The 17,883-nt window shown below is 40.9% G+C and overlaps 1 protein-coding gene across 1 annotated transcript in view; it reads right to left on the minus strand.

The window, feature by feature from the left end:
* Window positions 1-17,883, minus strand: part of gria4a (glutamate receptor, ionotropic, AMPA 4a) — a 119,791-nt gene that overhangs the window by 51,840 nt on the left and 50,068 nt on the right. The window contains exons 4-9 of the mRNA XM_034701502.1: window positions 13,986-14,225; window positions 10,913-10,965; window positions 10,568-10,699; window positions 7,516-7,569; window positions 6,458-6,616; window positions 404-571 (exon numbers count right to left, since the gene is read on the minus strand). Coding sequence (XP_034557393.1) covers window positions 404-571; window positions 6,458-6,616; window positions 7,516-7,569; window positions 10,568-10,699; window positions 10,913-10,965; window positions 13,986-14,225 — 806 coding nt within the window. The remainder of the gene's footprint in view (window positions 1-403; window positions 572-6,457; window positions 6,617-7,515; window positions 7,570-10,567; window positions 10,700-10,912; window positions 10,966-13,985; window positions 14,226-17,883) is intronic.

The raw sequence follows: 17,883 nt of genomic DNA on the forward strand, positions 1-17,883 counted from the left end.
ACTTTGAGACTAGGATGCTGACTAGGTTAAGGTAAGGTACAGATTGGGAATAATATGAATTATTTATTGTTAATGTAAGAATGAGTAGCTAAGAAGTAAATAGGAATCATTGCAGTGTCCCCACAAGTACAGAAATACAAGTTTGTGTGGTGTGAGATGTGAATGTGGACTCTTGTGGGTTCTCCATCACAGTCCCAAGAACAATTTAAAACACTCAAATGTCAGCACAGATTTCTGGAACAGTTTCTCCTTTTTCATGCCAGCTGTTTGACTGACTGTGTTTATGCGTTTGTTCTTGTGTGTCTCCGTGTGTGTGTGTGTGGGTATGTATCTTGTGAGCATCTGTCTAAACATTTGCCAATCTGTCTGTTAGTAAGAGCTACAACATCAAACTTGCGCCAACCTGCTTGAGAGCACGCTCCATGTCTATCCCTTGGTTCCAGGGAGCAGCTGGATTGGCCAAGCAGTCCCCAGCGTTGCCACGACGGCTGATATCAATTTTCTGACGGCGAAGGGTGCGGAAGGCCTCGGCCATCACAAGGACGCCATCATAAGTTAGAGATGAGGTATACTGAAGAACGGAGGGAAAACAGAAAATAACTTTGATTATTCGACAAGTTGTTACACTGAGTTTTTGACAGGCAGATAAATGCTTCATTGTCTACATACAGAGTGCCAACAATTAATGCAGCTATACCATTAACTCTTAGATAATGCCAACATTAGAAATTCAATGAGATGCTGTTGGGACACTTTCCAGCGCTTAGCTCAGTCCTCAGTTTGTTGTGTTTGATCGAGCTGAGGCGTATTAGCATCATGTCAAAGTATGAAACAAAACTCCCCCTTTAATGTGATTGTAGAATACTGAAGTACTTTCACAATAAACACTAATTTACTAGCCAATGTACCAGATTTTTGGTTACATCAGAAAACAGTATCCTAAGTTAGCTTTGAGCCTGTGATTAACAAACAAGGAGACAGCAATAAACTCAAAAGTCAGAGTCATGTGATATGAACAATAGTTGTGGCTGATAGAAGGAAACTTTTCCCCAAAAGGTTTTTCAGTTCTATCATTTAGGTGTTGTCTATAGATTTCATTAAGCAAAACCAGCACCGACTGTTTTTAAGGGTTGCTTTACATGGAAAAAAACCCAACAAAAATACTATCTGATTTTTCTTTTCAGTAATGGTGGATGCTCTGTATAGACGCTGTCTGTTAAGTAGAATATGCATAAGGTACAGAAAATATGCCAGAAATAAACCAGAAATGGGAACCAACTTAATTCAACCCAACAGCTGTATTACTGTAACAGACCTTCTTAAGTCTTTCTTAATATGTAATATGTAAAACCTCACCAGTGTGCAAACATGCTGACCTGTGCCTCAATCCATCTCCCCACTCTGTCTTTTATTTGCACAGTAACACTGGTGAACACCAATCAATAGCACTGTAAATGTAACATCCTTGTTAATGTGCCTGTTCTAGTCAGGCATATAGTTTCAAATACAGTACTTTCTGTGTTAAAATGAGCCATTTAATCCACTTCATTTGAGATTGACAACTTATTAATGTGGTTTTATTTGCAAATGTTCTTAAATAGGTATTACACTTTAGCATTGACTTGGAGTAACTTACAAAACTTTATGACAGCGAGTTATAAAAAAAGATCCTCAGTATCTGCTGTCTAAGGAAATTCCTAAAAGTCCTGATGGTCTTGACGGATTGTTTGACAAATTAATTATAGGTAAGTCACGGCACAGCAGGAGACAGCACCACACACTCGGCTGCAACAAACCCACCCAGCTCACACACAGACACACACAGCGCCGCGCAGACTGAGGCAGTCAAACACACAGCAGGCTGCCTTCACATCAGCGCGGAGACAAACAGTGAGATGAAAATGGGAGGAAAGAGGGAAGTGAGCAGAGAGACTCTGTCGTACTCTCCACGCCTCTGCAGGTAGTTTTCTCTCTCGCTGACTCCCCTTGATTTGGATACCAAAAGGCACGTTTTGGAAGGCTGCACAACCATGTCATCCTCCTTTCATCTCCTCCCTTTGAAACTAAAGAAGCCTTTAGGCGTGGGACTGACAGATGACGGCTATTGAATTCAAATCAAGGAGAAAACATCAACAAAAGCCAGCCAACTAGTGTACAGTTCTCTGTCTCTGTCAGAGCCAGGACAGAAAGGCCTTCGGGAACCAAAAAAGCACTTTTGGCTTTCTGAACATCAAACTCTGGAACATGTTTCAAGGATTAGTTCTAATCTCCAAGTTGAGCAAACATTTCCAAGAGTAAGAGATTATCTCTGTAAATATGGAATTAGAAATAGTCTACAACAAATAGCCCAAAAACAAGTTTACTGTTCCATGTCAGATCAAGGAGCTATTTTATAACTGACGTATGCATGAGGAGAAAACATTTTTTGTGCCAACACTAAAAGCAATGTAGATTAAAAATGAATCTGATATTGTGTACTGGCATTTATTTTTCTTTGATCAACTTAATTGATTACCCTTAACTTTGTATTCACTTAAATTACTAGGTCTACTAGGTCTACACAATAGACTATGTAGGCCAGAGTGGAAATCTCTGGTGTTGAAAATGTGCAAAAAACTGCAGTTCCTCCAGCGTTCAATAGAGGCTGGCCCCAAAAGCCAAGGAAACCCCATCAACACAAGTGTTAATTATAGCAAAGTTGTTTGGGTTGAAAAAAAACCATAACTGAAAGTTATGTTGAGTCAGCATTTATAATATGACCACCACCAGTAGGCTTCATAACACCAAAACAAATGTTACTTCGATCAAAGATTTGGAATCAATCATTAAGCTGTTGTTACTCACAGCTTCAGACACAAAAGCCAGTGAGTCATTATCTGAGAAAGGTGTTGATGCAAAGCAACGGGGACAGCATATCTGGTTCGTTTCCAAAGGTTCAAAAGGGGCATGTCAACACTGGCAGCTATACTAGATGCTAAAGTTTGAATGCAGCTTAAGAGGATGATATAGAATTGATGCAGCGATTTATGTATCCAATGCAAAGACCTGAAATACTCCTCAGGTTTTAATGATATTAAATAATCTCAGTGTAATCTTCAGCAGGAGCAGGGTTAATGATTCACTGAAAACACATTTTTGACGGAATTTCTTGTAAAATGAGACAAAAAGAGAAAGGCATAAATAATTTGGACCTACATATTCAAATTATAAAATTATATCTGCATCAGTGTAGAACACATTAACACTGTGGCAATAATTGACATAGACGGTCCCATAATCTTTGTAATATGCGCACACAGTTGCTTTAAATCTATTTAAATTCTGATCAAGCAGTTTGTGAAGTGTGAGGGGAAAAAGTAAGTACATGAATCCCTCAAAAGACTGATTCTAGGAGAACATATGTGTGGGCAAAAGCACTATTGCAGAATTTATATGAAGTTGGTATATTACTTTGCCAGGTCAGTGATCATTTTCATCACATTTCACCAAAATCTGAGACACAGCAGCTGAGAATCAGGGGTTTAGGGGATTTCAATTGATGGCCAAAAGCTAACTGAAAATTCTGTCTCTGGTGCATAAGGGACAAGTCCCAATGGTGCTTTTTCACCCACACGTTATTAGACCAGAGTTCTACTTGGCCTGAGGCTACGAGCTGCCCCCTAGGCTAACTGAGCTCTGTTTTTACACAGCATCAATTAGCCTAGAGCAATTTGGAGGCATGTGTTGCCACAAGAGATATCTGGTTTTCTGTCATTGTATTAAAACATTAAAACAGTGCGTCCTGGTTTGCAAAAGGCAGAGGTTAAACATCAACTGTGGCTGCAGCTGTAATAAATAATCCTAAAATATGTTTTTAAAAAAAAGTTTTGCAGTTGTGTCTATCTTTTATTCATTGCATCTAAGCACGTATCTACCCATCACAACATGCATAATAAGTCTCTACCCATTAACACACCAACATCTTTGTGAATGCTAGGGGTCAATTGATGCAGCTGACATCGACTAATGAGATTTCATCAGGTCAATCCGAGGACGATGATTAGCCAATTAATTGGGTCCTTGGGTGACAAATGACATTCCAATAGTGAAAAAAAACACCATCAATATGTATTTGCAGACTTGTTAAAGTCAAACACCGCATCTCCTCTTTATAGATAGCACTCTATGCATGTGAGCAGGAGCCAAAGAGCAACGGTACTGAGAGCTGCAGTATGATGTATATTTAATGGGTAGGTGGACATATTTCTAGTTAATATATGCACAAATCAAATGCAATTGGCTGCAGGTCGGCAACCGGTCAATAGAGATGTGAGGAGGGGGGAGGAGAGAAGTATGCTGATAGAGACGTAGAAGAAAAAGGGGGAGTGGTAGAGACTAAACAGAGGCACACTAATATGATGGAAAAGCACAAAGGCAGAGAGAGACAGAATTGCGAGGATGGTGAGTAGACAGAGGGAAAGAAAGATACTTTTATGAGGAATGCAATTGTACAACAACAGAATCAGAGGCCCTTTTGTATTCAATCATTGTTAGATCAGCCAATTCTCCTCTCCAACATCCTGAGTCAACACTCTGATTGGCTAAGAACCCGCACTAAAAACACCATGTCACAATTTGAAAGGGTCAAATGCAGCACATCAGCCTGACAGTGGTTACCTGCATGACGAAACAATATCTTTAGCTTTTGTGAATCGCGATTTCCAGGTACAACGAACAATTTGCATACCAGTGTCCAATGTATGGACATGCACTGCATACATGCACATATATATATGCAGAACTTTTTTGTGATTGTTGGTGTCCTGATAGTGAAAAGTATCTTGAAGTTAGGGGGAAATGTGCATTTTGGATTCCTGTATTTGGTATAAAACGTGGATGTACTCTCAGTGACATCACCCATTGGTTTCTGAAGCAGAGTTATGAAATGCTGACTCAATCTGACTTTTGGCTGACCAAGCAAAAGGCAAAGAGGAGGAATTGATGAGGGCTTTTAGCCTCCTCACTAACAGCTACAGTGTTTCCACCACTCAGTCAAGTCAACCATGCCTCTGATTATGCAAAACTTGAAACCCTAATATCTCCATAAGTTACAAAAAATTCGACCCAGGTAAAGTGTCTGCAAATAGAAAAGTGAGCTAATAAGACCAAAATCCTATTTCTGAACCAGAAAGACTGTATAGGTTTATTTTTTATGTAACGGTTGAATATTTAAAATGTGGTTTCTGGGATTTTGGCAGCCAGCCTCAAGTGGACACCAGAGGAACTGCTGTTTTTAGCACTTCCATATTGGATTAATTTCTCAAGACTCGAGGTTGCCGCTTGAGCAAGACTCGCAATTGGAGTTTATCAAAAAAATATTAATTAAAGCTGGGGTTGGTAGTCAGATTTAGATACACTTTTTGTTATACTGGTGAAATGATCTTTATGTCCCAATGGCAATCAATACATAATGTGTTCTTAAAAAAGATTGAAAAAAAGCTGCTATCTACATCCGAAGTAAACCTTGGAAAACACCAACCAATCCCTGCCATCAGGATCCAATTTATGAAACCAATCAAATCCCGTCCTGCCGCTCTGCCCGCCTCCTGCGCGTACATTTCAAGTTTGTTTGTGTTTTTAACTTTCACTATGATAATGTTTTGGTGTTTTCTTACTGCCGAGTGAGACATGAGTTGTCTTAGTGCAAAACACAAACAATGTGCTGAGGACCGGTTTTGATTCAGTCACGATCATATGTCAACGCCCCCATGTCAGTGGGGGCGTTGTTTTGGAGGAGCTCCGAGGGGAGGGGGGAGGGGTTAGACAGAGTCCTGAGGAAATGCTACATTCAGATTCATGCTAGTTTTCTTTGACTACCAACTCTAGCTTTAAATAATTGCATACCTTTGACCCTTTCACATATGCACCACACTCCAGAACATTTTCACTCATTACCCAGTTAGGCTGCAAGTGAGAGAGCAAATCACATTCAAATCCATTAACCCAGACTTCAAGTGGACTCTTTCCAGCAAGCGCTTTGAAACAACCACAACAAGGAGACAGCCGTAGTGTGAACGCAGTGAGTAATAATAAGGGCCAATCACATGAGTGAATGGGTATGTTTGATTCTCATGAAGCCAAGTTTCTCTGCTTTATACTCTTCGCTGGTCGCCTCAGATGCTTCAATGCTGTTCTCCACTCTTGCTTTCATTTTTGGTCTAATACATGTCATAGGAATTTTAACTCAGAAGCAGCCATCAGTACATAACAGAACATTTCAAGTCCTAAGAACCAATCTAAATCTGACAACCTCCTGCTGAGTGAGATGTGTGAGAGGGAAAGTTCAGAAAATGTCAGTCCCTGAATTTCTTGAAATTGTCTGAACGTTTTAAAGAGTTCAGATTGTTACAGATGTGTTACAGCTTTTTTCAGACTTGAATTCTAATCTGTATACATCCATAGGACCATATTTTGTTACCTTAGGTGGGCTTTCAGATCCAGGGTATTCTCTCTGGTCCAGTTTGTTCCAGCGCTGCATTAGTTTAATAACGATAGCTCTGCTGAAGTCCACCAGCTGGAAACCAGTCACATTTGCGCCACCGTGCATAAACCTCTCCAGAGATATGTCTTTAAAACCCTAACAAAGATAGAAAGAAAAGGTCACAATGGGCTGCAGAAGAAGTGCAGAAGAATAACTTCAAAACTTACAGGAAAGTGGAGGTCGACTACAAAACCCGCCGACAGAATATGCGCTGACGAATCACACTCCATATCCTCTAACAGTTTACCTGATTATTTATAACCATACTTAATATGGAGTGGCTTCCACAGCTGCGAGTGTGACTTCATGCAGAGTGACACTTTGTAGTGAAGTGTTGGTGGAGAGGGATCCATTTGGGAATGGGCCAGAGACAGAGGCAGAGCGTGCAGACATGTGAGGGTTATCCTGGGTTGATGGATGCTAATTGCTGAAAGCTCTGAAAGCCTATCTAACGTGACCGGAGCTTGCAGGCCCCTTTATCACCGCCCCGGAGAGAATTGCATTGGATCAGATTTAGGGATTAAGGTTAAAACAATGTGAAATTTACAGGCACAAGTTTGGGCAGCTTTCTGGAGCACTGGCTCTGTCAAGGGGACAAAAGTTATAATACTGTAATTCTGGAAGAAACGGCCACCTTAGTGTGAATATTTAAAAATCAATGAAGTTGCAAGCATGGCTTTTATTTCTGTTCGTAACTTCAGAAAAATTTACAACTTGGGAACAAAGTGAATGTCAAATGAAGGTATTTTATGATGTGTCTCATGATGTTGGTCTGATAGATGCAGACACAGACTGTCATGGCTGACTTTTAAAGACCTTATCCAGGACATTTTTGTGTCTGTTGCCAAAGGATCCTCTGTGTGTTCTGTCTAACCTTATGAAAAGGAACACTCCAAATATAAACTACCTAAACAAAACATTAACCAAACATTTTACCAAACATGCATGTCTCAAAATAACGACCAAAGGCATACACTGTCATTTAGAGATCTTACCAGGTTTGCTATGATGTAATGGTAACCTTTTACATGTTTCCCAACACTGACAGCCTGCAAAGAAAAACAGAGACAGAGAAAGACAAGTGTTAATTTAATATTTTGGGCAGGGCAGGAAGAAGGATTTTGCCTTCTCTAACTGCGACTCTAGTTTTATATTTATGCTGATTAAAAGAAGAGTAAGTGATTAGCCTGCAAGAACTTCACTCGTCCTTATTCCATGTCAGCTCAGACTCTGCAGAAACATTTAAAGAGTTTTAGAAATGTGATGTCTGCATGAGAGCTCTGATGGCCTATCTGGTCAGGCTTGATTAATAAGAAGCCTGCATTATGTAAGAAGATTGTTTCAGTTATAACATTAATATGGTGTCTGCATTCAAAAGTGACAGGTTGCCAGCAAAATACGAAAGAGGACATTTGCATTTTGTCTGAGTAAAATACAGCCGGGTGATAAGTAATTTCAACTATTTGATAATGTCTAGTAATTTAACAAAGGCAGAAAGCTATTGCAATATATGCAATATAAGAAAAATGGTCACTAACAAGTTTTTCTTTACGTATTTACTTTATTAAAAACTGTCCAGTCTGTGCAAAAATACATTTTCAATTTTTCCAGCTTCTTGTTCAAGATCAATTATTGCCGCTAAAGCTTGTTGTTAACTTTGGCATTGACCTTAACACCTTTTCTATTCCACTTCATGCACAGTCAATACCTGTTGCTTTTGAGGCGAATGTATCACTGATTATCTGTCAGGTGTGTTTGTGTGAGATTGCATGGCTGATGGTTTTAGCACCGTAGAAAAGTCGATGCTGTTATCTTGCTGAAAACTGGAATCTGTCACTTTTTGTGTCATGGTTATAGCTACAGAGGGAAAGATAGACTGTGTGAGGTACCATAACAGGAGAATCTTTACGTTAAAAAGTGCACTAACCTAACCAACTAATAAATTGTCCCCCCTTTTTCTCTCTCTTTTCTAGCATCACACACTGACAGATATATACCGACATAGACAGATGCACAAACACACACACATGCTCACACGCACACACACAGATCGCAGCTGGCGGGGGCAGACAAACAGAGCAGTCTGTGTCTCAGAGCGGGGATGTTAGCCAGTGCCAGGACTGCAGAGCACACTATGACGGGAGTGTGTGTGTGTTTGTGTCTCCATGCCTGTCTCAGTGTAGACTAGAGTATGTGTGTTTGTGTGTTTGCCTGTCTATCTTTTCACACACCAAAAGAAGCCAATTAAGAAACTGCCTGTGATGCTGCTACTGTGCAAGTCTACAAGTGCGTGTAGCTCTGTGAGTATGCCCTGTGTATGCATGCTGGGTGTGTGTCTGTTTCCTTACATCTTGTATATGCACTTCTAAGTATTTTGCAGATAAGCGTGCAGGTGTGTTTGGGTGTATGTGAGGCATAAGGCGAGGGTCTATCAGTGGGGTGTGTGTGTGTGTGTGTGTGTGTGTGTGTGTGTGTGTGTGTGTGTGTGTGTGTGTGTGTGTGTGTGTGTGTGTGTGTGTGTGTGTGTGTGTGTTTAGTCGTGTGTGTCACTGAGTTTGTCAGATGGGAAGATAGATGATCAGATGTGATGACAGGTGGCAGAACCAATGGGATGTTACACTGCAACCAAAGTCAGAGGGCACACACACAGACAGACACACACACACATCTGCACCACCTGTCAGTGCTCAACCAAGACAGAGGCAAGACAGATAATCTAATGAACTTGGACAAGCGTAAGGTGCCAGAGTGTGACTTCATATACTGTATCTCTTTTTGTGTGTGTGCACATGTGTGCGCGTGTGTCAGAGTGGACAGTGTCATGTGTTTGCTGCAATCCTACACTGATGTAGCTGTTGGGGAAGTCACATTTCTCACTCTACTTTATGAACTCCAGGGAAAAGCTCAAATCTTGTATATTTTCCAGATGTCAGAAAGCATAAGAAGCATGTTATAACAAGCTGAGTGTGAGAGACAGGTAGACTGACACCAGAAATACAGTGAAAAAAACAAACACATAAATACTATCACACCTATTTGAATTGTGGCTGTGGTTTTCACTACTTTTCAAAAGCCCACTTCTTACTCAATGTCATTTTGGGTTTAGTGTGGTAACCAGTAGTCACTGTGGGTTGGTTTCACTTCATTATTATAGGGTTAGGTGCTGTTAAGGCCAGTTCAGCCATGTAATATATGCCCTGTCTATAGTAACCTTATTTATTGTAACAGTACCACATAAAAAAAAACTGCTGAATGGCATTTAAAAAAACAGTAACTTAAAAATGTTCTGCAGGTTACATGTCATCATCCTTTTTTATTCAAACTTCAATTTGTTTTGTCTAAGGACAGCCCCATGTAGTAATACAAATTGTGTGCAATGAAACAAACAACAGTAAGACCTCATATGTTGTCATTTGTAATTATCAAATGAGTTGAAACATTTTTCTTTCCTTTTAGTACTCCTCCTCCTAAACTGTAACAAGTTGTTGTAAAAATAAGGCCAATTTGGAAGAGTAATGTACCGTTATGTGTGAACACAGTTTATTATTGCAGAAAATTATGCTATCAAGGAAAAAAAAAAGCTTTAAATTATGTTGGTACAATGCAGTACTTTTTTGGCTTGTGAATGCTCATATGATGGCGGGACACATGTTTCATCATGCCCCACTGCCTCAACTTAATTTAATGCGGAAAATAAATTAGGGATTTTATTTGAAGTAATATAATAATATAGAGAAAGGATGAAAAGAGAGGGCTGAAAACCATCCCCTTTCATCTCCACCATGCCTGAAGGAGGATTATATTCATATTACTAACTTCTGCTTTTGTCCTGCCTTTTGACAACGTACGTCATCCATACTGGTCTTAGCAAGGTAAATGCAGTCTTAAACTATAGCAGCATGCATTTACCAAAGTCAGAACTACAGTTCTTGATCCTTGTAAACAATCACTTTTAAGTCTTGATATTCTCTTGGCTTAAAATTGTTGCTTTACATGCTTGGTGAATTAAAAAATTGAACTTCTGTCTAAACACTGTACTAAAGTTACCTGTTCGAGGATGCTCTGTAATCTCTCAGGCTCCAGGTCAATGACATATTTCCTCTCCTGGCGACGGTCCAAGTCTTCTAAAAGTCGCCGATATGCTGCTTCATTGAAACTCTCCACACAGATAGCGCTCACCTGGTGTAACATACAGTACATACATGGTTTTTAAAGGTAGTGTGTATAAAAATTCAAGCATGCAAGCATGTAGGAATAATGTCAAACCACAAGCAAGATAAGAAGTGTAAAAAAACAATGGTGTAATTATGTGTATACTCTCTGTGTGTGCGTTCTTTTGGCCTGTTTCCATGAATGTATGTGTTTGTTTTATACTTTTGTGTGTGTGCTGACCTGCCATCCGTTCTGACCCGCTCTCTCCATAATTGCCTGCAGTATTGCATAACCTGGACAACAGAGAGTAAAGAAAGGAAAGAAGAGAAAGAGATAATTAATGTTGTAGGAGGTGGAAGCTGTACTGTGGACAAGGGGAAGTAATAGTCTGCAGATTTTTGCAGACTAAACTTAAAAGCAGAAATTCACACCGGTGTGCAAGATTGGGTATAGTTACCGTAATGTGTTTCCAGGTGCGTATTACTTTACCGTAGATTCATCAACCCACCTCAGTTTTGTGTACAACACTGATGTCTTGTACTCAAATGTGAAGGAAAAAGCACTCAGCACCTTGACAGTCCTCTCTTGAATGCCACATTATCAACAAAACCCACAGAGCTTATCAGGACAAAGACTTATTTGACAAAACAATAGAGACTGTCAGTTTCATCGTGAGGAAACAGTTTCCATTGAAATTAAACTTGTCATAGCTCCTTGTTCAGCTGTGAACTTTGATTCAAATGTAAGTCATCTGAGAAACACTCTGACACTTATCAGTTTTATAGCCTGGAACAAAATGCAGAGTTCTTTCTCTGCAATATGATGGAGCACAGTTATGAACGGGGTGAATGTGCCTCTCGGCGTGATAGCAGATGAGTTTGGAAGTTATTACGATGCTCTGAGTAGCAGGTGGCAACATCAGTGACAATTAATTACAGTGTATATCACAGTGTAGTGCATCAAACATGGAAGATGGGTCCAAAGGCAGGAAAAGATCAATAATAAGGGAAAAGTTGATGTTAGAATGAAACTCCTTCATTGAAGAGGCAGACAGCTGATACATTTTATCATAATGATCGTTGTAATCTCTGTCAAACCTTTAAATCTGCTCTGAGACGGAACAGGAACTGTGCAAAAACACAAAGCATGAAAGATAGTGACATTCAAAAACACACGTGCAGGACAGCACTGAATAACGCACACATACACTGCAGTGCATCAGAGGCAGAGGCAGTTATTTCCCGCATGAGTTACGTCAAAAAGCACATCTGAAGCCTCAGTAATCACAGTGTAAGCGTGTGTGTGTGCGGTAGGGAGGGATAGTGTGTGTATTATCATGGTCTACATTAAAGAGATGAGGAGTTTGTCTTTATCTGTCCTGCTATCACCTTTCAGCTTTACAGGCAATATATTTCATAGATAGGTGTTTTGTATGTGTGTGTGTTGTTGTATAATCTAACTCAAATTAATGTGATGCATAAACAGATGCACATACATTTATATACTGTATGTAAATTCATGCATATCTTGGAACGTGTTTGTATGCATTTTTTGCTGCATACACACCTCCATTTAAATGTCTGTGTATGTGCATGTGTGTGTGCGCGTGTGTGTAGCCAACCAGAGCAGAGAGCATAAAACAGATCACAGCGTTACTGCCCATTTTCCGGCACATTACCGGCAGCAGGGCCTGATGGGAGCTCATAATGAAGGGCCCTGCCTCGGCCAAGTCAAGGGTGAACACAGCCCAAACTCTCACATCTATCCTCTGCTTCATTTCCTTCCTCCTTTCTTCCTTTCTCTCCCTCCTTTAACCTCCTCCTTCTTTTTGTATATGCTACTCTATATCCCAGAGGCATGTGATCCTGTCTGTACTCCCTCTCTGTTATTTCCCCCTGCCTCCCTTCACCGCTTTCCATCTACCCCACTCTTCCCTGTCTCCTCCCCTCATTTTGTCTCACCTCTCTTTCCCTCTCTCTCTCTTTCTTCAGCTGCTCCACCAGCTCAACCCTCCTCTCCTCACCACCTCATCCCTACTCCTCTCCCCCTGCTCCCCTGGGGTACTTACTCAGACAACCTGCATCACAGTGATGCTGGAGGAGGCCACAGAGAAATACACACGCACACGCACACACACTCACACACACACACACACACACACACACACACACACACACACACACACACACACACACACATACACACATACACACATACACACATACAAACTGTGCAGTCCACTGAATCACACCTTAACATGTTACTATAACATTGTCTGGGGCCTCTGCATCATGGTTTGACCTGTGTTCCTCTCCCTGTAGCAGGGAATATGTTTGTGTGTTTGTGTGTTTGTGTGTTTGAGAGAGAGAGAGAGAGAGGGAGAGAGAGAGAGAGAGAGAGAGAGAGAGAGAGAGAGAGAGAGAGAGAGAGAGAGAGAGAGAGAGAGAGAGAGAGAGAGAGAGGAGAGAGAGAGAGAGAGAGAGAGAGAGAGAGCGTGCCAAGCATTCCCATGACAGTGGTCCAGGGTCAAAAGCATCAGCTTAATTTACAGGCAGTGCATGATGGGACATTTCAATTAAAGGCGGGTGAATGCTATCAGAAGGGATGCTGAATTAAGGCTGAAAAATGTTGAATCACTGCACTGTTTCTGCAGCTGTATCCTTTCACCAGGAAAGAGCTGATCCAGATGCAGAATTTGTGCTTTTTGTCATGGGAAAATGGGGCTCAATTTGGGACTAAAACTAGAGCCAAATAATCTGCAGCAGAGAGACTCTCTAACAGATGATTATGGTTTGCTGATGTAATAATATTGTTCTCAGTGTGGTATTTCAAACTGATTTGAAATTAACAGATAATCTTTCATAGAGAAAATGTTTGGAAGCCAACTAATTTAAAACTGATTAAATCTCCCTAAACTGAGATTTTATTCTCAGCCAAGATAAAGATGACAGAGTGAGATGTTGTTCTCACTGCAGAGTTAATGAATTTTTGGCTGTTTCATAGAGACACAAGTCTGCTCAAATTACAGTCTTTTGGACAGTTCTGGTACACATTAAATGTAGAATATAACACTAAGTTACAGCTCCTTAACACACTTTCTCCAAATCCCTCTCCAACTGTTTTCTTTAAAACCAACAAGGAGGAAAATGAAGAGGAGAGTCTATACAGTGAAAACGGGTCATTGGTGACACTTTTGGCCATAAGGAAATATTTTTCAAAAAAACTCTCATTACATGGTTACATGAAATATAATCAAATTATGTGGCTTATTTATTTATATACCTTGTTCACTTATGAGTCACAGTGTAATTACCTCTGTCTGTGTCGTAGAGGAAGACAAATCGGCTCCAGTCATAGTGGTCCAGCAGTGACAGCAGAGCCCCTCTGATGGACGGCCGGAGCTGCAAGGTGAACTGGCCCTCTCCTTCGGTGGGGAAGCTGGGCGTCACAAGGCTGATGTGCAGGGCCCCACAGAACGATGTCAGCGTGTTCACTGAGCGCTTGTCGTAAAGGCCGAAGATGGCAAAGACCCCCCTTGAATACTGGGAACAGACTGATACAAAGAGGAAGCAGGAAAGGATGATAGGGACAGAAGGATAGAGGAGGAAGAAGTATAAAAGAGAGGGCAATTGTGAATATTTTGAAACAAAAGCACAACATATACTCATTGATGCTGTTTCGTGAACTTAGCACTCGTTTCACAAATTGACAGATTAGAAAAGAGGCAAGAACCCAGAAAGACCCATGTTCAGAAATTAAACTGACACTGGATCTGGCTAAATATGTCAACCGACTTAATGAGCAGCAGCTTCAGTTTGTGTAAAGGATACCTTCTCATTCCTAATTAGAACCAAAAGCAGTGCTCTCTGAGAGGTATGTGTGTGCGGACAAAAATTCATCATTAATCAGTTTTGCAAAAGTCTGATATTTCTCTGAAAAAAAGAGATCTTTTTTTCCCCCCTAAAATAAGTCTTTCATGGCAGATGACTCCTCAGCATTCAGTCTGGTTGTACTAGGGGGATTCTGTCTGTTTTTATCTCAGAACCCATCATCATCTATCATTGTCTGACGACGAGAGGCGACATATGTCTCTGACAAGGGATGCCTTGCCTACTTTTCAGTATTTCTAGGTGTAGCCATGATATGAAAATGACTTCCAGCCAAGACTTCCTTTACCGTGCTGTGTTTTTATCTGCAACGTGAACTCTGTCATTTCCTGGTCCATTACATCCCCCAGGATAGTGCCTGTTCATCTGTTTCAAGTACTGGTAGGTCTCAGTTCAGCAGCACAGACACTTCTCTCTACCTTTCTTTAGCAGTATGGGCCCAAGAGAGAAGCTTTTTTCTTTTCTTCCAAGTAAGAAACCGTCTTCCTTGTACTCACACTTCATGAGTCTTAAATTTGCTGAAATACCAACATCATGATGTAGGTTGGAAAAAAGTTTAAATTCAAACTTTGTCAGTTGTTAAGAGGAGAAGAAAACTGTTGAGCATCAGATTAGCCAGCCAGGATATGTGTGTTCAACCTGCTTTTGCTCTCCATGTGGACAGTGTGTCCTGCATTCACCAAAGACAAAGGCAAAGAGGAATCCAACCCCCCTGTGCAGATTCTACATTTTTAAGTACATTCTGTAAATAGAGGTAACTGTGTATTAAAAGGAAGTTTAGTTTCGACCACAAGTGCTTGCTCATGGTGGTTTAATGTTGGGCCTTGGCATATCATCCAACAAAGAGTCTCAACTTGTCCTGTATGGAAATTGTCATGAGATGTTTTTTGTTGTGATTTGGTGCTGTTTAAATAAAACAGATTATACAAAGAAAATCCCTTCCGTCACTTCTTATAGGCCTACATATGGTTTGCAAGTTTAAGCAAACACATTTGCATGTACATGGGTAGAAATCAGACTCCTCTTTTTTGGCCTCTGGCAAGCAATTTTCAAAATTTCTGACTGGCACACATCTTTCCCAGCAGTCGAAACTTGGCATGGCTGGTTACACACTTGTTAAGGAAATTACAGCCGAATAATCCCACCTGCTTCGAGCTTAACATTCTTAAGATCCATCTATCCACTTTCACATACACAAACACACACGCACGGATTCCAAACCCTTGACCGAGCCGTGAGCTCACTTCAAATGTGCAGTCATTTTCCACTACAACACTACAACTCAGTCTTCAAACAACCTGAAGCTTTCAACCATGACAGAGAGGATAGTGAAAGGCACAGACGCCCTGCACTATCTAGCTTCCACAAAAATCTCTCCTCCCTCCGCCTCAGTTTGTCGTTCATCCGTGCCACCAGACCAAAACTGGTTTTGAACACACAAAAAAAAGAACTCTCTTGGGTGTGTGAAACAGAAAGTGCAGCAGATCCTGACAAATCAACCGAAATGTGCACACAAACACTTCTAAGGATTCAATGAGAGAAGTAGCCAAAAGTGTGTGTCAAATCTTTTCTTTTACAGTCTTAAATGTTTCTCTCTGGCTGCTCTTTCATCCTTTTATTTCTTCCCCTCCTCTCTCTCTTTAGACCCAGTCTTCCTTTCAACTTGATTCTTCTAGGCAGGGATGTTTTAAGTTGGAGCTGTATCCTGCGTCATAATTCACTCTCCACCCTGTAATACGTCACACTGGAGTAAACAGTAAGACAGGGAGGGGAGACTGCAGACTTTGCCTTTGGCAACAACCGACCATCACTCTTTAACCTTTTTCCTCCTTCTCCTTCTTTTCATCTCTTTTTGCCTCACTTCATCTCATTCCCTTTCCTCTCTCTTCTGTTTTCAAAGCAGACACTGCATCCACCCTCTTTCTCCCTCTCTCCTTCATCTCTTCCACCCTCTCTTCCTCTTTCACTGCCTCGTCTCTCTGTTCCTCCCTCCCTCTCTCCTCCTGGGACTCAGAGTAATTCCATTATCAGCTATAAGCCTCAGTAGGGGTAAACACTGAGGGAGATGCAGCTTCGGCGGTTCGGCTTGTGGCAATTAAACAAAGCCGGGGCCTCTGCACCCTGGGGGCGATAAGGCAGGGATTTAGCCTCTGATTATGACAGCGGCTAAATGTCTTCAATTCAGAGAACTAGCATAGAATGTACTTAGCATGCGTCAGTCAGAAGAAGCTGAGTCATGTTGTCCTCAAAGTCGGCAAACTTAGTGTCTTTAAGACTGATTCTTTGAGGATTTCTAGGTTTTATTTGATAACTCAGAGCACACTGCAACACAGAACAAGATTATAAAGATGTTCGTGTCAAACTTCAAAATGACAGGTGCTACATTTCAGTCTGACACTGGATAAGTCTAATACCTGGAATGCACAACAATGTTTATACAAAATCCTTAAAGTAGACGTGATAATTAAGTGCTCAGGAAAGAGGAGCAAAAGTTCAACTAAAAATAAAATAACGCATAAATGACAAGGATTGAAGCAAACAGAGACAGCTTGGTAAGATGTGAGCACTTCTGTAGATTGGAATACACAGGGAAATGTATTCTTACTGTTCAGTTATGATGCCAGTGTCTTGGTGAAAAATGCCTCTTTGCAGAGAGGAATAATGCACCTTCACTGCGTAAGGACAAAATGGAATCATCATGAAATTGAATTTCTTTGACAGCAGTGTCATTGTAAATTCCATTACCTCTGCTTTCAAATGAGTTTGTGTTTTAGGGGATCAGCTGTTTTTGGTAAGAGAGCACAGCAGATAAATACAGACAGCATTGCACATGCAAGCTGACATACTGGGTGACAAACAGAGTTGAGTGCTGCTCCCATGCCAACTGATGCACCTTATTAGAAACCAGACAAAAAAAGTAGTGGCCTAGATGCGGTCCATGACATCACTGTGTGAAAGTTTTATTTGTCGACCAGCTCCTCTGTCTCCATCAAAACTTAAGGAAATATTGATAGCCTTAATCCCCAAACATTCTATTTTTAACAATACCAAGACATCTGCAGCTGAACACAGACAGGCCCAGAGCATATGAGAAAAAAATCCCTTATTCTCAGTCTCATTCTTCATTCATCCACTCTGGTTTTCTCTTCTATCTTTCACCTCCTCACTCCCTTATACCCTTATTTTCTATCTTAGTCTTCTGATCCTTTGCCTCTCATCCTTTCTTTCTCCCATCTTTCTCTTTCTGATGTATCTCTCCACGGGCTTGTTTCCCTGTAACCTCTTCCAGCATCAACACCACCTCCACAACCGCCACCATCCAGC

The sequence above is a fragment of the Notolabrus celidotus genome, chromosome 14, assembly GCF_009762535.1.
Source record: "Notolabrus celidotus isolate fNotCel1 chromosome 14, fNotCel1.pri, whole genome shotgun sequence".
Taxonomy (NCBI): Eukaryota; Metazoa; Chordata; class Actinopteri; order Labriformes; family Labridae; genus Notolabrus; species Notolabrus celidotus.